At 35.6% G+C, this 23,785-nt stretch overlaps 1 protein-coding gene across 1 annotated transcript; it reads right to left on the bottom strand.

Annotated features, from left to right (window-relative positions):
- Window positions 1-214: 214 nt before the first annotated feature.
- On the bottom strand, window positions 215-23,278 carry LOC137244703 (uncharacterized). The gene is made up of 2 exons (XM_067774114.1): window positions 23,124-23,278; window positions 215-2,154 (listed from the first exon to the last, which is right to left on the bottom strand). Exon 2 carries the CDS (start codon window positions 2,149-2,151, stop codon window positions 775-777), a length of 1,377 nt encoding a protein of 458 aa, XP_067630215.1. The 5' UTR covers window positions 2,152-2,154; window positions 23,124-23,278; the 3' UTR covers window positions 215-774.
- Window positions 23,279-23,785: the final 507 nt, after the last annotated feature.

The following is a 23,785-nucleotide window of genomic DNA, read 5'->3' as shown; positions in this document are numbered from 1 at the left end:
AACAGCTAAATATAAGTCGCAAGTTTAAGTTGGCTGATCGCTGCAGTTTATTCCTAAAACCTAACCTAACGTATACGCAACCGACTTTTTTTCGTGCAGTTCCCTTCCAAAAATGTATTTAGATTCACCCTGGTATCACTGCTGAGTATATACAAAAAAATGTTGTTGCAGGTAAGCTAATGTTCGGACAGGATGTTTGTATGCCTCGCAAATCTTTTTGAATTAAAATTATTTATTATTATTTATATATTTTAAAGGTAGTTAACATAAACATTTTATATTATGCGATTTTACATATGTAATACATATCTTAAAGATAAGAAAGTGCAATACGTGCTCTTATTCTATAATTAATAAAGAATATGTGTAAGACCAAATCAATTAATATTTGAAAATTCAAAATATCATGATTTTCGACCTAATTGACGGTGGCCTTCTATTTAGAGCCAGCTTTACATATTTAGTTAACTTGATAATTCCAGGAACATTGGAAAGGACGATGTGGCTATAATAACACATCCCGAAAATCGTGACAGGGTGCCTCAAATGTAGTAATTATATCTTAATGGCAAATACAAAAGTTAAGAGTTGGCAATAAATTACAATATACGAACACATTCTTGGAGAAGCGCCAGATTTTTAGCTACCAGAACATTTTTCTGTCAGCTGTCTATAACTTAAGTATTATTATTAAAATTTGAAAACCATATTATATTTTTGGCGGTTTCTATGAACTTGTACTAGTAGATCTACCTAGGCGCTCGACTCGTTTCTTTACCTATCAAAGTGTTGTATCTGTACTTTAGGCGGCGTATAACCCACGGGGTATGGTACGAGTTTATTATTTAAAACACGCGCATTTCGCCAAGTTCTAACCTTATCGTCAGGCGTATCAGGCACACGAACACCCTCAATTACTGTCACTGCTGGACCATTAACAATAGAAGAGCTATGTGATGAAGCTGCAGTAGAATACTGGTTGGGAGTGTCCCGCAATATTGGCAGCTTTGAGTATGTGTTGGGGTTATTTTGATATGCATTGGATTTTTGATTATTATATCTTTTTGCATTATAGTTGCTGTCGTAAATGCTATTTGGTTCTTTGTGACTATTTCCAGACATAATAGCTGTAGATGAACTTAACACAATGTCGGATGGTACATATGCGGTTCTCTTTTTACCACCTACTAAGAAATCGTTTTTGGTAAGAATATTTTTTGGACTTGTTGCCTGACGAGCGCCATCTGTATTGCTTGTTGTGCGTGCATAATAATCAGCCATAGTGCTGAGTGCGGCATTAAAAATAGGACGAAAATTAATACCGTCACCGAACCACGAGCCAGATGCTTGGCGCATGTAACGTGGACGTTGCGCATTTATTATTTCCAATGGTTGCCAAGAACGATCAATTGGTGTTTGGTATGCCGCATCTACCTCGGATGGGAAGGAGAAGCTTTTGTTTCGATTGGTATTTGCATTACGTTTTGCAGGTTTTTCAGATCCCTGTCCATGGTTCTGTACTTGTTTGAAATCATCGGAGACACGAAGTCGCTGCTGCCTCTGCGGCTCGTTTAGGCCATTGTATTGTAATTCGCGTGCATATTGTGACCGTCCGCTGCCAGGCGCCTGCATGCCATCTTCCTGCCGCAGAGCATTTTGTATCTTTAAAATTTGTCGCGCTTCAGCATCGGCTTTGCGCTCTTGATAGTCTCGACTTTGGCGTACCAACTCAGCTTGCTTTAACAAAGCTGGTGTATGTTGGAAATTATATGTTGAAGATTTGACGTTTACTGGCCTCGGCTTGGGTTTACTTACGTCGGCGCTTCGCACAAAGTAGCTGGTTTCAGCATCAGCAAGTCGGCCACGTCTTGAATCTTTGGCAACCAAAAGTTCTACATTTTCGCCCGCGTTTGATGTAACATTAACAACTCTGACTTTTTCCGGATCCAGATTGCGGCCGAAACGTAGCTCAGTGCGTATGACAGCAGGCTTGTATATTGTAGGTTTGCCAGTAACTTCTGCTGTTTGTTTGTTGTCAGTGAGTTCCGTTTGTGAGTAGTTGGGCGTAAGCATAAGCAATAGGAAAACTGTAAATGTTCCTTTTTGTGTTAGAGGTGGTAGCAACATGATGTTTTGATTATGGCTCCTCATATGCTACAAAATTAAGAGAAAAAAGAGAAAAATGTTATTTATTTTTTATATGTTTTTGTTATGACTTATTTGTTGCTGCAAACAAAAACAAAACTCTCAAAATATCTTAGGAGCCCCACTAAAATGCAATGAGATGAAAAGCTGCTCTATATTAAAGAGGGATCGAGATATTTAGAAAAACCATATATAGGATGTGAAATCTTACGATCGATTTTTAACTTATACTGATGTAGAAACGTGAATCCTTACACTTAGATCATGGCATCGTGACACTGCAACGAAAGTTAGGGGGTGCACGAATCTAGATATTTAGGAATTTTTTTGAGGTACTTCCCGTGGACCTTCAAACCTAGTACCCTATACCTGGTTGAGAAGCCGATGACAATGTATTATATAAGGTGGAAACATTCCGATAGGTGGCGCCTGGGGCGGGTTATTTAGAAACAACGTACCAAACTGGGATATTTTGTGAGAGAGAAATTATAAGGGAAAAAAAATACCGGAAGGTGGCGTACAGGTCGAGATAATAATAGAGTACAAACAATAAATACCCCAAAATGAAAAATAGCATCAGAAAATACATACAACGCATGGAGAAGAATGAAAAGAACTAGAGAGAAGAAAAACGATGGAACGAGAAAGAGATAAAATTAGATGAAGATAGAGAAATACGGATAGATGGAGTGGGGCAGGGAGAAGGAGATGGAGCGAGCTAAAGAGAAAAGAAAGGATGGAAAAGACAGACAGAGAGAAAGAGACGGAAAGAGGAGTGACTAAAAGAGAACATAGAAAAGGGGGGAAGTGGGAATAAAGGGTAAAAAATTAAAAGTTATGCAGCTATACAAAAATTAAGACAGAACAACGCCTGCCGGTCTGTTAGTTTCAATATAATTTTTAAGTGATTACCATCAAATATAGAATAACTATTTTCACGATTATCAGAAACAAAGCTAAAAATGTGCAGTATGTTCAAAGTTTCAAATTTTTATTTTGCACTGTCATGCTCCGAGAAGAAACCAATTTCATTTTCCGCTTAAGTGTTCCCTGTAGCTCTGCAGGTCTACCACTACACTGAAAGAAATGGTGCTAGTAAAATCAACAAATCGGTACTGTTGTTCTTGACTTAACGGAGATTCGGTGAAATTGATCGAATTATGGTTTATTTCGACCGAGTTCTTTGTCAAGCGAACAAATTAGGTTAGTTATTTCAACAGAAGAGAAATTGTTGCTCTAAAGTTAACAAAATTCTGTAAAATTGACAGATTCTTAATGAATCTAACTGATTTTTTTGTTAACACAACTGATCTCACTGGTCATTTCAACAGCGATCAACAGTCAATACATGAGCAAATTTCAAAGAGAATTTTACGCTCACTGCGCTCTCTACTTTGTACTTATGTATGCTGTGTACTATATGAATGTATATATTTACGTATGTATATGGCGGCCGCCGTGGTGCGATGGTAGCGTGCTCCGCCTACCACACCGAAGACCATGGGTTTACACCCCGGGCAAAGCAACATACAAATTTTAGAAATTAGGTTTTTCAATTAGAAGAAAATTTTCCTAAGCGGGGTAGCCCCTCGGTACTGTTCGGCAAGCACTCCGAGTGTATTTCTGCCATGAAAAGATCTCAGTGAAAACTCATCTGCCTTGCAAATGCCGCAACATAGGTACTTTCGTACAAAGCTGTCGCAATAATTTTTTTTGTTCATTTGACTACTAAAACGGTCAATTACGAATCAACGATTTGTGCGCAGTTGATTCAATATCTTGTTGTTTTGGATAAAAATTGACAGAAATGTCGGTTGAATTGACCCCATTTCTGTTGATTTTACCAGTTTTTTTCTTTCAGTGTAGGCATGAGAATTTGGAGTCTTGTAGCAGAGGCAACCCTCGTCTAGCCTTTTTAGCATTGACATGTCTGTGCTGCCCTGACCTCAAACTAATTATGCCCAGCTCTATAACACACGGGAATTTATATATCATTAAAATAGAGTTACTTATCAAAAAGTAATGTATACACTGTAATATTCCTCATTTTTTCGGATTCTGCTATTAACTTCCGTTACGCTCTACCACAGAATTTAAGTTTTAGTAAAATTACGCTCTCAATCTACACATCAATAACTTGGCAACTTTGTTTGATCGGTACATTTTTGATCATGCGATGATAATGCTCGTTAAATCATTTGAATGCAAATTATTGATCGATATAATATCGCAAAAATCTAATAAACGTAAAATTTGACATTCACAGTTCGATAGCGTGTCGACAAGGGGAAATTTACAATTTTCTGGTATTCAGCCCAACTCAAACTTGAAAGCAAATTACACGAATTGATCGTTGTTAAATTTTGAAGGCAGATACTTTAGGCGTCACTCTCAGTTTTAAATGATGGTTTGTTTCGAAACAAAATATAAAAATTAAAACAAAAACCATTCATTAATGAAAATTACCCAAAAAGAAGAAGATATTTATTACTACTATCCTCGCTTTTATTGTTTTAGTTTTTAACTTGGACTGCAGGCGTTAATTAAATTAACTGCATTGATCAAGAAAGCGAATCGACTAGCGAAGCGCACGAAAAATATATGAAAGGAAGCCAAGCTATTGAAAAAAAAAAAAAACAATTATGTACTTTAAAGCTGCCTATGGCGTGAAGTTATTTTTAAACTTTGGGTGGCGTCGATCATTCAGGTATCTTGGCTCGTGAATCTTATTTACGTGTATGAAAATTTGATATTTATCAGCTTAGTTTTTTTTTCATTTGAGTAACATTAGGATTCTTTTAACTTTGGTTGGGTGAATATCTAAATTATTATTTAATAGTTTACTTTATCTTGACTATCTCATAGAGCCAGAAAGTGCCTAGTGGTGACAGCGTGTAATGATACTGGCGTCTAAACGATGTCCCAATGTCATCAACTTGTCTAGTCACGTGGCAGCAGTGACTGTATAGAAGTGCTGCACTTTATTTGAGACTATCAAAAAATATTCGTTTTGCGGAGTGAGAAATCTAAGACTTTTGGGTAGGAATAAATGGACGATAAGCATAAAAACCTCCTTTTAATACGCATAGGTGCATATTCTGGACTCACTGGGCATTACTCAGTCGCTGCTTTTCGCTGGTTCAGTGATCTGTGATATTATCAACTGTTATTTTCTCAGTTTATTCAGCAGTCAGATGGAGAGATCTACGCTTTATCGGCTTTAGCGAATGGGTTGCAAAATAAGCCAGCAGATAAAAAAAATTGCCCAAAAACAGACCATAACAGTGGGGACCACAACTTAACTATGCACAAGTAGCTGCATTATGACGCATTAAAACTTTAGTCTGTGCCGTGTTTGCTATGCAATGAGATTCATTTATTAGCCTTGATTCTGATCATGGTAGTTCCACAATGCCTTCACCGTTCGTATAAATCAAAAAATGGTATTATTTGTTTCTGTTTGGTCCGCTGGTCGCTTTTTTCTGACCTGGGAATTTTCATGATAAATATGTGTAAAATATCCGATTAGTGTAAATCTATTCTGTTAAAAAAAAAAAAAACAAGATAACAAAACTCCCAAACCCGTCTCAGCGGAACACGAATTAAGTGAGGCCGGGAATATTCCTGTTAATCTATGTATGAATTTAGGGAAAGCTCTTACTGCTGCAAATAAAGCAACATAAGAAGAATGTTTTTGAAAAAGTATATTTGAATTATCGGTTTCTGAAAGTCTACCTTGGATAATGTTCACCAATTTCAAACAGAGAAACAAAAATAACTAAATCGCTGGCTAAATACGGCAACGAATTCGGACTACGTCACACTTTGGAATTTTCTTTGTCACGTGCTCTTGCCCAAATATTTTTTAAAACTTGGGACTTAAAATGCATTTAGCTCAGACTTCAACGCTGTTGGTACAAAGGTGGCTACCAAGAATGAAAGAGCTAAAAGTTTGATAAGCCAATATCCGCCGGAGGTAGTCATTGTCGCTTTGCATGATTGTATCTAATTTTTCTGCAGGAAAACGATCTCTTAGGGTTGTGCCTTCATAAACACCTGTTGGCTTAGGTAGAGTAGCAAATCGCAATATCAGTTCGCTTTGTTGATCTTAAGAATGTATGAATCCAACCTTCACTGTCTGTGCAGATTTCAGGAGACCTTGCCAAAAGTTATCGTGTATCGTGCGAAAGCGGTTGATGGATCTGTTTTGTTAAATATTGTTCGCTACGATCATTCGTCAGTTAGTGGCCCCAAATAAAGTAGTTCAGTATTCGATCTAATATACTTGCACATTTCATTATCATGTCTGCGTCACCTTGATTTTCTTCACGTAATTTGTACTTAGCTTTGAGCTTTTCTCTGTTACATAGCAAAGCAAACTTTCACTTTCGTTCGAATGGCTTGAGTGAATGTTATAAATGCGACACACAACACCATAACAAAACGGCCTTAGTCGATTTTAGTGCGACTTCAACTCTGCGGCGCTATGTTAAGGTTTTACAAAGTCTATAATTATGTTTTTGTTGTACTTCTTTCTTACAGTACCTTGCCCTCAGCTTGTGGGAGATTGTGATCGTCAACTGTGTTGTTATTCTCTATTTCTTTTGAGTTTGACTCTACGATTTGTTTATAGCTTTTTTTGTCTCATATTACCAATCTTTATTTCATTTGTTATGATTGTCAATACGTAACGCATATAATACAACCTAATACGTACATATGTATTTATTGTCTCACATCTGTTGAACGTATTGGCTTAATAAGTCATAAGCGTTTTTTGCAAATTCCCGGCACACCTTTGAATATTTCGTAATATTAAACAAAAGCTCACAAACCTTTAAGTGTGTTATTTACGTACTAACCTAAAGAAATATATCTGTTGCAATTTGAAAGAACAACCTAATTCGAGTTAGGATAAAAGTGATATTCTGGCTTCATAACAGAAATCCTTTACAGATCTCCCTGTGTTACTTACTCATAGCCCTAGCGCCAATGGCTGCTACACAATATAGGAAGTTACAATGGTGAATTGTGGCTAGCTTTTCAGATAAAGGTCTATGTATCGCCATTATCCTAACTCGAATTAGGTTGTTCTTTCAAATTGCCACAGAATATATTTCTTTGGGTAGGTACGTAAATAACACACTTAAAGGTTTGTGAGCTATTGTTTAATATTACGAAATATTCAAAGAAGGTGTGCCAGGGTTTTGCAAAAAACGTTTCTGACTTATTAAGTCAGTACGTTTAACAGATGTTAGACAATCCGGTAGAGTGGAAGTAGAAAGAAAGGTTCCGCGCTCAAAATTTGTTGGAATTACCTAGTCTGCTTATCAGGTGCAAGGACTGTGAAGGAGTATTTTCATTTTAATTATGTTCGCATGGAAGGTAGGACAATTCGACCGAACCCCCCGCGGGTTGGGGCTGTAGAATTTACCCTCGGTAGGCGATCATAAAACCATGTAGCAAATATCCATAGCAAACTCGCGTCTTCGTATTAGTGACGCTTATAAATAACGCTTACCAATCCTGGAGTGATGTTTACTCGAAACGGAGCAAAGTGGACGTGGTTTAACACATGCGTGAATCTATCACGGTCTATAAAAACTGTACCGCGGATCTCAGGATAAGCCAGTCGTGACCTGATACAATGTATCGCAGATGCTTGTATTCAGATTTTGATTCCTGCCTTGAGGTTTCGGATAAATCACGAGAGTTGTGCTTTCATATCGTGTTTTATTCCTTAAAATGGTTACTTCATTTTCGAGGAAGTTGACAATAAAGCATACTTAACGAAGCTGTGCAGTCTCTTCTTCGTTGGAGTTGGTAATGAAGCATTATCTTCGGAGTAATGCGGTAACTTTAGCCCTTGAATCAGACGATAAAGCATTCTCTTCGGATGTTGAGAAAATTTAAGATAAAGCAGATGCCTATAGTTTGTGGGTAGCAATTGATAATTGTAAGATTGGGTTTGTGTTCACTCTTCCTATTGAAATGTTTGAAACTGTGTTAGGCTATAATGACGAATGGCATTTGATATTGAGTGAATGTGATCAGTAACTGTACTTAATGAAGATGTATCAGTAATTTATCGCTTTACCAAGGGACCGAGTACTTAATCAGATTTTTCTAAGTAGTTATTTACTGTGAATGGAAATTTTAATAATGATGTGTTGGCGAGGTTCAATCACAGTCCCTTAACTGTGATGCAAGTTTATTATTATTCCTGATGCTCGGAACAGGCTGTTCACATCTCTTTATACTTGTAATATAATTGTAGAATTGTATCATGTATCTGTTGCATTATGACAAAGAGTCAGAACATGATGCAGCGAATTATGAATGCTTGGAATAGAATAGTAATAGAATTCAAATTGTAGTTGCCTTGCAACCGCATGCCATTATTCTTAAAATGGTGGGAGCTTGGGTAGACTCCACATCGTACCAAGATAAGACCTTGTGATTGAAACACATTAATTTGGTACCAATGATTCGGCTACGAAGTGTTGAGTTTGGCATCATAGAGCCGATAGTTGGACCATTGATCATGCAATTAGATCTGTGTATGACACCGTGAGGTTGAATGTTCTATTGTAAGGTACTCACGTTAAAGAATATTGAATAGTAATAGCTAATGTTGCGGCATAGGACTGGGACAAGGATGAAAATAAGTGCCGCAGCTGACCCTTAGCCAGTTCAGGTAAATAGCGGTCTGGGATCTGATACCGGGTGTAAGGGTGAGTAGCTTGGAAAGCGAATGGATTTCAATCTAACACCCAATTCTTCTGTCAATAATTATATACAACATGTGGGTTCAAGAAGTTGCCGCAATCAAGGGTGCGATGAGCAGGATGCTATACAGAACTGCTGGACCCACTACGATAAAACAATTTTACATCTACCAGGATAACCAAGCGGCTGTTAAACACCTAAGCTTTACTGTTCTGTGATCGAGGGTGGCCTATGAGTGTAGGTCACAATCCAATGTGAAAAAACCCTGCCTGATGCAGGTTAATTTGCTAGAACTAAGAGAAAATATTTCAGTTCGGAGAGCAGTTTAATTCAAAATTAAAATATTATGTAATAACTTCACCGTTATCTTATGCGGTATCACAGCACACCTTCAAACCTCTTTAATGAAATCAATTTTTAGCAACAATCTAGTCTGGGCTCCATAGCACTCAAAGATCAAATTTGGCAAGGATGTCTAAATATGTACCAAGAAAAAAATAATCAGAAATCGGTCCCAAATTAACCCCTAAATTATACCGAAATTATTCCAAAATAGGAATTTTTATGCAAATCCTGCTGATGAGATACACAATAGTCCCGAAACAATCTGGAAACAGTTCCGAATTGATTCCGAAAAGAAGTGGGAAATTCTAACGAAGTGGTCTCCAGATGATCTCGAAATAACCCGGAGATATTCCCGAAATGGTCCACAATTTCTAGTGAAATGTTTCAGTAATTATCCTAAATAGCCCTGAAACGATTCCAAACGGTATCCAGTTTTATAAGAAAAATCATCTCGGCACCAAGGTTTACTGTCTCATGGAACCTCACTAAAATTTTACTGCTCATCTCAGTTTAATCGGCTAAATTGCAATGGTTAAACTGTTATCAACTATAGCTGTTTTATAAGCTTACTTTTATATATCTATATAAGTATTTTATGTTTTTGTTACCTAAATTGTTATCTATAGGTGTAATTGTTATTATAAATAATTTTTTTTCTTCTCGTGTTTTTTGTTTGTTTTATTGTTTCTTTTTAAGTCGCTTGGTCGTTGGTCAATATTTCGGCATTCCCATAACACGTATGCATGTTATTGTAAGTTTGGTTTTTTCTCTTCAACACTTACTCACAAAGCGGCGATCTCAATGTCATGGTTGAACAGCTGGTTTTAAGCCAATGCCGGTTATCGCAAAAGCTTCCGTCATTATGCTATATAATCGTTTGTATGTTTGTTTAAATGTCCCATGAATGGCGGTTGCTGGCCGCGTGGCTTTCAAATTGACATTGTCATACTGCTGTTGCGCATGCGCGTCTTTTTATACCTTTCATGGACATGAAATGGTAAATTAACTTTGGTCCGATGTTTGTAACGTTTTCTGAAAAAATCACTTTGATCGGAGCTATATATAGTATATATCCCATACAACCGATAATTCAGATAGAAAGGTTTTTAGCCATTTCTCCCTTAATTTCCAACATCAAAATGTTAAACTTGGTGATATTTATTCTAATATATCATACAAGATTTCCTGAAAAAATCACTTTGAAGCTATATATAGTTATATCCTATACAACCGATCGTTCAGATAGAAAGATTTTTGGCCATTTCTCCCTTAATTTAGAAAGTATAAACGTGAAACTTGGTGATGTATATTTTAATATATCATAGAAGATTTTCTGAAAAAATCACTTTGATCGGAGCTATATGTATATAGTATATACCTATCCCATACAACCGATCGTTCAGATAGAAAGATTTTTGGCCATTTCTCCCTTAGTTTCCAAAATAAAACCGTGAAACTTGGTGATATTTATTCTAATATATCATAGAAGATTTCCTATAAAAATCATTTCGATCGAAGCTATATATAATATATATCACATACAACCGATCGTTCAGATAAGGGGGTTTTTTTCCATTTTTTATTTTATATTTATCTTAAAAATCGTTTAGGTGTGTACATCTGTTCATTATATATTTCTTATCTTATACAGGCATTATTTTGACATTACGAACGGGATGAGATTATTGTTCAGCCCCATTCATGATAGGTGTGAAGTCTTTGGCATAGCCGAAGACAGTCCCGTCCTTACTTGTTTTAATATATGTTTATTTGTAACAGCGTCGTTACATCATAGCTCATGGCAAGCTCGTCTTGGCGCGCCACTAAATGCACTCAACGGAAATGAAAAATAATTGCAGCGAATATACGTTGTATGAATTGCAATTTTAAGTAGGCGAAATACAAAAAAGTAAAATGAATAAAAACTAAATAAGCAATATTTTGAAAAAGCAAATGTACAATTACTTGTTCGACTGCGCAGACAAATTTCGTAAGTGGTTATTTTATGCAGTGATGTATGTACGTACATAAATGAAATGAGGAAACAAAACAACAAAAATAATTGCTTTGACGTGCCCCAAATAAAAAAGTGGGCTGGAAATTATCTATTTGCTTGAGCAGTTTTGTTATTACAATACTGAATATCACTACACTGATTTACGTAACAAAAGCAGTTGAAAGGGAAAGGTATTTTAAGTAGACATGTTAAATTAATTTAGGAATTACTTTTGCTTTTAGACAGATCTCAACACAAATGTTCCATAATATTCATTACTGAATTTTCCTTATTGAACGTCACACCTTTTTGTATGCCCATAATAGTTATTTTATTCCAAAGTTTAAATTAGGTACTAGGCTGTTGGCTCACACTCAAGACAAGATTTGACAGTCGTATGGCCACTGTTTGGCATGTGCAAGGTAAACCACTGAAAAGTAAGCCCAAACTGCTAATGAATATTATTTTCATTTACAACCTTCCCCAACTACTTCAGTAAAAATATTTATAGGTTTCCGCCTTCGTTTTGAGTTTTTCATTACTTTAACAGCACAACGAAATTAAGTTTCGGTAGTTGAAGAATTATTAAATATTTTCTACTTGTCAAATAGTTAGACTGGTTGTCTGTCCGCTTGATAATGGTTTACTCGCTACTCAGTTTCTTTTATATACCGGTGTAGTTGGTTATTCTCTGTGATTAGTAGAGTTGTTGCGCTGCTGTTGAGTGCATTGCCACATAACATGACAGCGCATAACCGGCGTAGTCACGCGTCATTGACTTTACTTACAGCTATTTTTTCACTCAATTGTAATTAGCGTCAGCCGTGGATATGCATCAGCACTGCAAATTTTGTTGACAATGGACGTTGTGCTGAGGTTTTTGGCAGACAATCCAGGCGATTGCACATTACTTTTTGTTATGCATGAGTTATTTAATTAATTGTCAGCTGTTCGCATTGAATGACAAATTAGCCGGCTACTAGTTTATTGCATCTGTGATCGATTGAATAATATTAGGTACCGGGTTTAATGGTATGAATAATAAAATAAATATTATTATTATGGACCCGCAATCAGGCGGAAGTTTTGCTAGCCGGAGCACTGCCAGCGCAGTGTAAGGGATTTCGCTATATATACTTGGTCTGCTCAATGCCAATTTAAGCGTCCAGCTTAACATCAGTGCGGTGGTAAGCGAAAGCCTTCTCGCTCTCAATTTCCAAGAATAAGTTTATTAGCCAAATCATCTCGAATTTGAGAAAAATAAAAAATAATTAAAATTAATTCTTTTCGTGCCCCATCCATAATAAATTAGGATAGTTAATTACAGCTTCTTGCTTATTACGATAAGCAAAATGAACTGTTTGAATGACGTACAATGTCTTTGTCTCTAATTTACCTTAATGGTAGGCCCCTTGTGCCCTAAATCGGAAGACATCTTAATACCATCCGCATAATAGAGCTTTAACAAGTCCTTGTTGTGTTATTTCGGATGATTTCCCTTTTTTATGACACCTTGAATGGAATTAACTGTTTCTAACCTTTATTTTTTCGTAAATGGGGCTCTTTCGTCTACTTGCCTGGTATTCGACATCTTGTCATCGATTTGGAAACGTGCGAAACTTAATGTACACAACGTACTTCATAAACATTATTTACTTTGTTTTACGTTGCCAAGTATTGATAAAATATAAATAAAACTCATAATACATTCGCTTAGATGACGGCATTTTAATTTTACAGAACAGTGAAATAGTCTGTTTTTAGGATTTTTTTTCATGACATATTAATATAATCCTTTTTCACAATATGCTAGATCATCTATAATCTATATAAATCTTATAAATCTTATAAAATCGGTAAATGCCGTTGGACGCCCATAACTTCACACATAATGCCCAGATTTTAAAATGGTTTTTTCGTGAGATGAAATTTTTTATAATAATATGAAGGTAAAAATTGAAGGAGCGTAACAAATTGCCAAAATTTAATAAAAAATCATATTTGTTTGTTTGTTTAATGGTGCGTTCAATTTATACTTATTATTTAAGAATTCATGAGCTTAACACCGGCTTATAATAATTGAATATTCAGTTATTATGCTATTGGTGTTAAGCTCATGTTTTTGGTGTTAAGCTCATGAATTCTTAAATAAAAAGTATAAATTGTACCCACCTTTAAACAAACACACATAAATATGTAAAACTGAGCCCGATTTTACAAAGCTCATTCGCAACGAAAAAGAAACTTTTCAAAAACAAATCTACATACACACAAAATTAACATAAAGACAGAATGTCTCAGTTGTGTTGTTAGTGTAGAAATGAGATAAACTGAATTAAGGAAACATATACAGGCAGGATAGCCTAGTGGTTAAAGCAACTGCGGTTTCACCGTGTGATTCGCGGTTCTAATCTAGGTGAAACCTTTGACAACATTACGAAATTGCCTGATGATGATTACGTGGCGGTTTTCGAAATGGCACCACCGCAATATGACAATAAATGTTTCTTTCTTTCTTTTCAGTTTCTCTTAGAAAAACATAATAATTGAATATGCAATTATTATAAGCCGGTGTTAAGCTCATGAATTCTTAAATAATAAGTAAAAAATCATAACAATTTTGATAACACAACTATAACTCAAAAAATGATGAATCGATTTTAATATTTGTTTTTTGTAGGGAAAATACTTGATTCTACATAAAAAGAAAATATTTGATTCCTTTCTAATTGAGCAAAATTGATTGAAGAAAAGCAACATTTTTTCCAAAAAGTGCAGTACGTGTATTTGTTCGCTGTGAACTGTACGAGCATACATGCTTTGAGTGGGACATTCACCATATGTTGAATTATATCGAATGATGAAAAAAGCCGCCATTCGCTAGCGTTATTTAACTTCGGAAGTACATTTATTTAGGTATTTAGGGATGTATATATGTATTTTCATTTCATATCAGCTTGATATATGTACGTATGCATGTACATACATATATATGCGTGTTGCCAATTTAATGCAACATAAATGGTTAAGAATGCATGCATCTTGAAAAATACTATTTCGTTAAATATTTTAAGCGTTCCGTTGAAATTAAAAAAAAAATTATATTTTTTGGTATATTTGTATATATGTATGTACATATATGGCAATGTTTGTGTACTAAGGAGATTTTATCTATCTATCTCTATATATATGAAGAAAGATATATGTTTGTGTGCAGCTTATGGACTCCGAAACCACTACACCCATGTTATTCAAATTCTCATGGTCGCTACACAGCAACCCGAAGAGTATCGCTGTGAAGTTTTTTCCCGGAAAGTGGACCAGGGACCGATTTATTCGAACAAATTCCACTCACGGGTCGATTTTCCAAAAACTTGGTATATACATATGTAGGTAGCCCTTCACCTAGACGAGAGATAGAGATAGATGGAGCGCAAAAGAAGTGAGGGAAAATACGGAGAGAGAGAAAGAGATGCAGAGAAAGAGAAAGGCAGAGGGAAGAGTAAAGGAAAAGTAGGAAAGGATAAGGAAAAGTAGGAAAGAAGGGGAGGGGGAGTAAGAGGTAAAATCTTCCTAAAAATTATGCAGATAAACCAAAGTTAGGGCAGAACAACGTCTGCCGCGTCTGCTAGTTCCTTTTATATATGCATATTTAAAAATGACTTGTTTTTTAGGGGCTAAAATTTAATTTAACCGTTATTTTTAAAAGTTGATATCAAAATATGAAATTTATGACTTTTTTAGATGGACCTATTGTATGTATTGAGCTCAGGGCTAACAAATCCCAAGTTTGCTACATGGTAGTATTCACAAATGTACGTAACGGCATAAAAAATCGAGTTAGATATAGACTTAAATATAGATTTTGATAACACATGTCCGTCTATGCGTCCCTTATGTTGTCGCAAATTTAGTACAAAAGACAAACAAAGCAATGAGACTTGATAAGTCGTTTTACTTTATGAGGGAAAATAAAATTTTGGTAACACTTTGAAAAATGGCGTGGCACCGATTAAATTTAGAAGAAACAATTTTTTTAAGTTTGCCAAGCCGTAAATCAGAAGCCGTTGAAGATATCGTACTGAAATGCGCCATTGAGGTTAACGTTGTTTTAGTGAAAATTAAAAAAATCGGTGGCTGATCATGCCCACTTTAATAAACATCAATATTAAAATTTCGAAAAATGAAGTAAATGCGTTAATTTATTATCAAAGGCCGATAAAATGATGAAACTTAATAAGTGAATTGAGTTTATGAAAAAGTCATAAAAATTCGCTAAAATTTTGGAAAATGGGCGCGACGCCGGAAATGAACACCTGGCCATGTCTCTTTTAGGTAATGCTATAAATCAAACAAAAATCAAGGAAAATTTTTTTGAAAAAAATTATTTCGTGTAATAATTTATGAAATTTGTTGGAAACCCCGACCGTTTTTATATCTAGGGACACGATATCGAATGTAAAGTATCGATACGGTACTCACATCAAGTATAGCTCTACAAGTACCGGGTAATATCGAGTCAAGAAGATTCGAAACTCGCTAAATTGATAAGACAAATGCGCGTATCAATGGGCGCTTGCACTGTTTTAATAGTGGAAAATGACATCCTTCCATAGAGGAAAAATTCAAGTTTGCCGTCTCCTTTGAAGCACATATCCAAAACGATTTTAGAGCCCGTCTATCACTATACCGTTAAGTTCATAATAAAGTTTTATCCTACGCCGTCTTTGTAAATATTACTTTTATTCTCTGTTTTGTTTTATTTATAGCCAGCAAAATAACACTACATAACGGTTTCCTCGCTCTTTGTGAAGGTAAAAGTAGGTTAAAACACTGCAAGTTCTTCAGAGTAAAAGTTCCTTTAAAACATGTATGTAATGGTGTTTTGATAGAATTCTTTTCAAAGTTCAGTCATATAAAGTGTAGGTTAATTAATAATGACAGGAGGCAGCTATTTTCTTTTATTATGAAATGATGAGATCGAACTGGACAAAAAAAGTACAATAAACAAAATTTTGTTTTCAAATTAATTTATAAATATACTAGGGCAAATTTCTTCTGCTTTAGTCAATGTATTTTCTGTAAATGAATGTTGATTTACGAAATTAAAAATATGTTAATAAGGTTACTGGTGAAAATGATTGCGTCCACTTGAATAACTTTCATTCATAATTCAAAAGATCACATACTTTTTTTGCTTTTTTTTGTTGCGCTTTTTAATAAACCCATATGTACTTGTAGGTCTATGGCATGTGGCGAATTGTTTATTTTTCATTTATCTTACCACTTCTTTTTAATTGTGCTAATAATTTTTCTACTCCGAATAAAAAGAAATGATTTTTTATCTCACACAGTTTTTTGTTTTGCTTAATTAGAGGTGTTTGTGGTTAAGAAACAAAAACCAAATTAGAGAAAAATCAAAATAACAAAATAATGCGATGAACAGCATACAATAAAAAAATTTTAATAAACTACATAAATACATATATAAAAGCATGGCTGCCGCATCGGGCGCTGCCATTTCGCAAGTGAATGAAAGTGAAAATTTTAACAATCATTTTCTTGCTGCCGCATTGCTCATAGATAAGTGTTGTTGTGTTATTATTTATTTTTATACCTAGCTGTAATCGAACACAAAATATTTTATCTGTACACAACAAACGGTAGATTTGATTAATATAAAACAATATTTTGACCAGGAGCCCGTAAGCTTTCTAAACTTCTGTGCAACATAATTGTCGCAGCGAGGCCTTCCATCTGCTCTAGTTTTTATTAGCCGCAAGGTTTAATTTGCCTGATCGCTGCAGCGTCTTCCCCAGCTCAGGATGCCGAAATTAAGAATGTCGAGGATGGTATGCTCTCAAGTGCTACTACGGTTAAATAATTTAACATATACTCCGACAGCCAAACGATTATTAAAGCAGTGAGTTCAATTGTGGTCAGATAGAGGGTGGTATGGAAATGCCTAACATCGCTTGTGGTTGCTTCGAACTGCGCATGGGTACAACTAAATCAAATAAAGATGGCTGTAGGGAATGTGAGGTACCCCTGACCACCTGTTGTCTACTCCTTTATAGATGGGTCTCGATTCAGTTAATAAAACGCTGTGCGAACATTTTTGCCTGCAAGATAGCGGGATCCTTTTGGCAGGCAGTAGATACCAAAGGGTCCGCTAAAATAAATGTGTTCAATAATGATTAGGGCCTTTAAGGGTCACTCCTTAATTAGAGTCCATCCGGTATATCTCATCATACTAGAAACTTCCTTTTGCAGCAGCTGCTTTGAAGATGACGAAGTAAGGTTTAGCAAAGTTTTACGCAGTCCATAGAAAAGTTCAAACATTTTTAGAAAATGCCTCTTAAGGAAATGTTTTTGACGTATTTTTTTTAGTGAAGAAGCTAAGATTAATGTCGGAAATATTACAAAATAATTCGGTGATGCAGAGCAACCTTCAGAGTAAACAACAAAACCAAACGAAAAATCTACAGCGGGGTATATAATATTCACTTTACCCTGAAAATAGATTATTTTACTTGTTTTTATTATTTTTCTGAACTGTGGTTTCAGAGCCAAAAAGTTTGCGCATTTTTTATACTCAGCTGAGCAGAGCTCACAGAGTATATTAATTTTGTTCGCATAACGGTACTCCGTAACGGCATAAACTAATCGGGATAGATATAGACTTCTATATATCATAATGATCCGGGCGAAAAAAGAAATTTATTTAGGCATGTCCGTCCGTCCGTCTGTCCGTAAACGCGATAACTTGAATAAATTTTAAGGTACCTTAATGAAATTTGGTATGTAAGCTCCTGGGCACTCATCTCCGATCACTATTTAAAATGAAAGAAATCGGACTATAACCACGCCCACTTTTTCGATATCGAACATTTCGAAAAACCGAAAAAGGGCGATAATTCATTACCAAAGACGGATAAAGCGATGGAACTTGGTAGGTGGGTTGCCCTTATGACGCAGAATAGAAAATTAGTAAAATTCTGGACAATGGGCGTGACACCGCCCACTTTTAAAAGAAGGTAATTTAAAAGTTTTGCAAGCTGCAATTTGGCAGCTAAGTATGTAATATCGGGTTACACCCGAACTTAGCTTTCCTTATTTATTTTATTTTACTTTTGCACTTTTTTGCTTTAGGTACTTATTGTTGCACGTTTCTAAGATGCTTTTTGTTTATGTAGCTTTTATCATTTCTTGTTAGTTTTTTTATCCCAATAACTAAGGTTCATCACTGAGGTGTCAGATTTATGATGTGTTGAAGACATTGCGTTACTTTCGCACCCTTTCAATTTATGCCATTGTTGTTTTTACTGCAGTTTTGATGGAATTCACTTAGCTGTTTGTTTCTCCAATTAGCTTTTGCTGTCAAGCAAAAATAATATATGAAGTTTCCTAGCTGATTGGGCATTACTTTTAGACTATATGAGGTCAATTTACTTTCCATTAAATTCACATTAAATGTAGATCATGTTACGTGTAAACTTGCTTAACTCTCATAACTCGAGGGCAACATAATTTTTGCTGACACTGACAAAGCAGAAGGTCGCTTATTTTCTCCCCTTTTCTCTGTATTCACCTACAGGTGTCTTCGGGAATCCTTTTTGGGTTTAAGCTTGTTAATCCTTTCGCAGACAGCGATTGGCGTCCCTCGACGTCCAAAAAAACTTCTGAGTGCCCATCAGCAGTTAATTTTTCTTGATGTTGTTCCTCAGATGTATTGTTGATGAACTTGCTTAGCAACGAGTCACTACAGTTGATATTCCATAGTACGGCTTTGCATGGGCTGGGCCCTCTGAGTTTGGTGTTTGATGATTCGATTTCTAACATAACTTATAAAAATAAAGGGGTTAGTATGTCTGCTTACATCGCGCTGTTGATAACGTTTCTTTCTGCTAGAAATTATGGACATAACTGTGTACCTTTAGTGCAGTTGGGGTCCCGAAGAAGGCTCATAAGCCTCAGCTTGGAGAACATAATCATACCAAAGAAGGAACGAAAGTTTCTTATCAATGTATTCAATAAATATATCAGAGCATATGTCAAATCTAGCGAAGAATCACTCCTGCCAATAAATGCTACTTTGGATTAAGAATGCAATTGAGAGGTGTTCTCTGGATAAACGGAAAATATGCTCTACAAATCACTCATCATACCCGACCTCTACGCATTGGCGAAGGCGAGTACCGAAAAATATTTACTGAAAGCTATACGCGATTGTTAAGGAGTATGATCATAAAGGTAGCCCTTAAAAACGTTGGCATTTGTCGTCATTAAGAAATGGTTGTCTCATAGTCAGAAGTTGGGTTTCACATTTCAGGAGAATGTGGTTTTATCTGATGGCTTAGAAACCAGAACAAAGCTCCCGCAGGGGTATCAAGGATTTGATACACGTTGATAAGTCAATTTGCTTGATCCAAGACAGACTTGATGGTGGTCAGGCGTGAACGATTTAGTTCTATGGCTATCGAAATCTTTCCCGTTCTACATCCTGCTCCATCCTAGGAGCATTTAAAATAAACTTTTACTTGGCGCGATTCTCCTCCGGGGAGATTAAACCAATCTTCCAATTTGTGCCGTATTCCCTTTTAATATTTTCAAAAAACTGGCAGGACGAGACCGACATGTTTTATGCCTTTTTCTAAATTTTTTTGATGTTACTTTGCCCGACGCTTCATCCCAGACCTTCGCTGTTGTAGGCGGAGCATGCTACCACCATAAAACGGCGGCGTGGGAAGACCTACTCAAAGATATTTAACTTCAGAAGGAATTTGAATTGTGAGTAGAGGTCACTATTTTTTGGCAGGGGGCTATTGGATAGTTCGTGCTTGTTACAGCACTTGTTAGTGGTTTGCCCTTTCCTACAAAAAGATACAGAGAAGGATCCATAATAAAATAAATCATATTTCCTGCATAGGAAGGATACCCGATATAGTTTGAAGTACAATAGAATTAAGCCCATCACCAATAAGAGAAAAAGACGATCGGATAAAAATAACTTTAAAAAATCTACGAGAATGTTTTTCATCAATGCTATACGAATTTAGTATAGACGATATTTTCTATTTTGTATGTTTTACTATAAAAGATTCGCAATTTACTCTACTAATGCTTACCAACTATAAATAAAATAGAAAGCATTCTACCCTAGGGGTCACCGCAAGATTTAATCAGATACTGAGAGTTTTGTTAAGGTGATAAGAAATAATAATGCCTACTTCGATTGCGAATCTCAACTAAACCATCCCAGGCATAATGACATAATTCTGATAAGCCTGAAGCTTTCGGCCCCTAATACTTATTCTGAGAATAATAACAGCATAAATTACTCTTCATGCTATCTCCAGTTGCTTACTCGCCAACCCACGTAATATAATTTTTTCAACATTAATACGCGCCAAAAAAAAGGACTGTCAACAGCAACAACACGTCAAAAAATCTTTGGGCGTATTTTTCTCAAAATACGAACAAACAAATACTGTAAAAATATTTCACTCCTTTGAAGAAAAGCGGTAGAATAACGGCAGCTAATAGATTTTGTCGGTATATGAGGTGCGACAAGAACGCCATCTTATGACGCAGCTAGAACATGGTGAGAATACTTTCCTTTCCTATATTTATAGAGAAAGAGGCGTTAAGACTTCAAACTTCAGAAAACCAAGTAGCCTTGCAAGTCACAGCTACCTTTAGGCTAGTAGACAACTGCATTAAAGTCCCCAATGAATAGGCAGTAAGGTGGGTCGATTTGTATGGACGAAAGTTAACCGATATCGCGCCATCGATTTTTCGATAGGATTTGAGCTCAGGAAAAAAAGTTCCACTGCGCATACCCAAGAAAATAATTTTCGAGCCTGCGGAATTTAAATTTTTTGACTTTTTTTCGACTTTGATTTTCAAGGGTTTTTCATGACCTACTAAAAAAATTTTCATATGTATACCCTGTCCGACTCAAAAATGTCCGCTAAAAACGTTGGCGATAAATATATATTTTTTTTTCAAAAAACTGCTATCGACAACGTTTTAAGCGGACATTTTTGGGTCGGACACCCTGCACTGCATATGAAAATTTTACAATCAAATGAAATGAGCCCAAATCCTATTGAAATATCGATGGCGCGCGATATCGGTTAATAAATCGACCCAGTCTAATGGCAGGTTTTGTAAGTGTGGGTTCACAGGCATGAAGGATTAACTCTACCAGACGCATGGTGGACATGCAGGTCATGAACAACCAGATTATCTTGCCAAAGCACCAAAGCATAGATAAGGGAAACCATAAGTAACTGGAAATAGAAATAGGTCAGACAGCGCAGGATACACTGCATTGGTCAAAGATAGACTAAAGTGTAAATACGTTCATCAAGAAAAGTATCACTTATTTTCATTAATTTAAGAATAGAGCACTTATGAACTTTGAGTGGGTAATACACGGATGATATCATCTTAGTAAGTGAATTGGACTATTAAAAATATGCGGTGGTTTTTATTCGCAATTGGATTAAAAAGTAGCACGATGCAAATTGGAAAAGAAGCTCGGCCTTAATCTCGTTGGAGGTATATCGCAACAAGTTTTAACTGATTTTTATTTTTTTATCAGACATAAACTAAAAGGAGTTATAAATAAGCATATCGAAATATTTTTCTTATCGCTCGCTTAAAGATTTAGCATACAAATACAGCCCATTTCTAGATATTCCCTTGGAATTTTGTTCTCGCGGAAAAATTCCTCCAATTCTTTTCTCCAAGATAGAACAATAATTAGGGAATAGGAATTTTAAATTTTCTAAGTCAGCTGTTTTGTCAATTGAAATTTCGTTGCCCACTTCTTATTTTGTTTAAAAAATTGAAAAGTTTAATTATTGTTGCGAATTTGTTTGAAATAAAATATAAACAATGCACAGCATTGCATTTCATGTGGTATTCACTGAAATCAGTTTTCGACCGAAAAACAATATTAATTTTGGTTTTTTTTTTAATTTTTTGTGAAAAAGCGCTTTAGGTAAAAATTTTGACTAAGTAATAGCGATTACATGGGCATTTTTATAATATCAGTATCAAATAGCATTTAATCACTTTTCTTATTATAAAAAAACACCAATTCAAGTTCCCCAACGAACTGTTGTTGTTGTTGTAGCGATAAGGACACGCCCAGAATGTTTTGGGAAGTGTTATCGCTGTTGATGGTTCTTTGCCGGCACCAATAATGTACTAGACGACCTAAGCGGGAACGATTTAATATGACCACATTGAGGCCATCCCGCAGCCCAACTCTCTAGTTCTACGAGGAACTTGGAGTCGTCACAGCCTCGCCTGCTAAATATGTGTATGATACATGCATATTTGAAACAGGATTCGCCTCGCGTAGGTGAGCTTAACAACTGGGTTTCGGAAGCTATGCATTGTGCTTTGAACCCCTTTCCCATCGAACTAGGACGTTGTTCGTCGTTGTGGTCATTTTGGGTCGTTACCCAGATGGTCAGGCTTATGCCTTAATGGTGCTTGTTACCGGAACATACCGGTTCTATATCCAGAAAAGCACTACCAACATTGATAACAATCCCCAAAACCTTTGGGCAGTGTCTTTATCGCTACAACAACAACAATAATATCAACTGTCTTCGAATAATTGAATAGTTGCGTGAGCCGTAGCATAAATATAATTATGTAACAAGTTATTACAATACTCTTTCATAATTGAAAATTAGCACAATTTTTAAAAATCAAAAAAAAAAAATTTCTGGTTTTAGCTTTTTTTTTTAAGTCTATACATATGTTTATAAATTAATATAATTTTTCACTTTAATTTTTAATTTATATAAGTTATAATCCCATTTTATAAATATTCAATCTTCGAGTACCGAAAATTGAAAAACATTCATTTCCATTAAACACTCACTTTAGCTGAAATTTTTTTTATTTCGTCAATAATTTATGTTTATGATGTAGGTGGTGGAAATAGGAGGTTTAAATTGTTTTTTGCTTGGCAGGCGATTGCTTGAAAATATTTAACAGACAGACGTATTTTTTGGTATGCGGCAGATCACTTCACGAACCGAAAAGCAACTGAATGAAAATGAAAACGCTTACCAACCAAGTAAAGCAGCTGCGGTGGCGCTAAGTAGGTAATTCACGTTAAACAATATGCATTAGACTGGGTCGATTTATTAACCGATATCGCGCCATCGATTTTTCGATAGGATATGGGTTCAGGAAAAAAAGTTCCACTACGCATACACAAAAAAATAATTTTCGAGCCTGCGAAAAAAAATGGCGAAAGGGTAATTTTTCGACCAAAACCACTCCCCAAAACTCAAAAAATATTTTTGTTTTTCAAAAAACTGTTATCGCCAACGTTTTTACAACAGTTTAAAAAAAAAAACAATATTCGCCAAAGTTTTTACAACAGTTTTTTGAAAAAAAAAAAAAATATTTTGTGGGTTTTGGGGAGTGGTTTTGGTCGAAAAATTTACCCTTTCGCCATTTTTTTTGCAGGCTCAAAAATTATTTTTTTGGGTATGCGTAGTGGAACTTTTTTTCCCCGAGCCCAAATCCTATCGA

This window comes from Eurosta solidaginis, chromosome 1 (assembly GCF_040869045.1).
Source record: "Eurosta solidaginis isolate ZX-2024a chromosome 1, ASM4086904v1, whole genome shotgun sequence".
In the NCBI taxonomy this organism is placed as follows: Eukaryota; Metazoa; Arthropoda; class Insecta; order Diptera; family Tephritidae; genus Eurosta; species Eurosta solidaginis.
The sequence above is the reverse complement of the archived record's forward strand: the minus strand, read 5'-3'. Positions and strand labels throughout refer to the sequence as shown.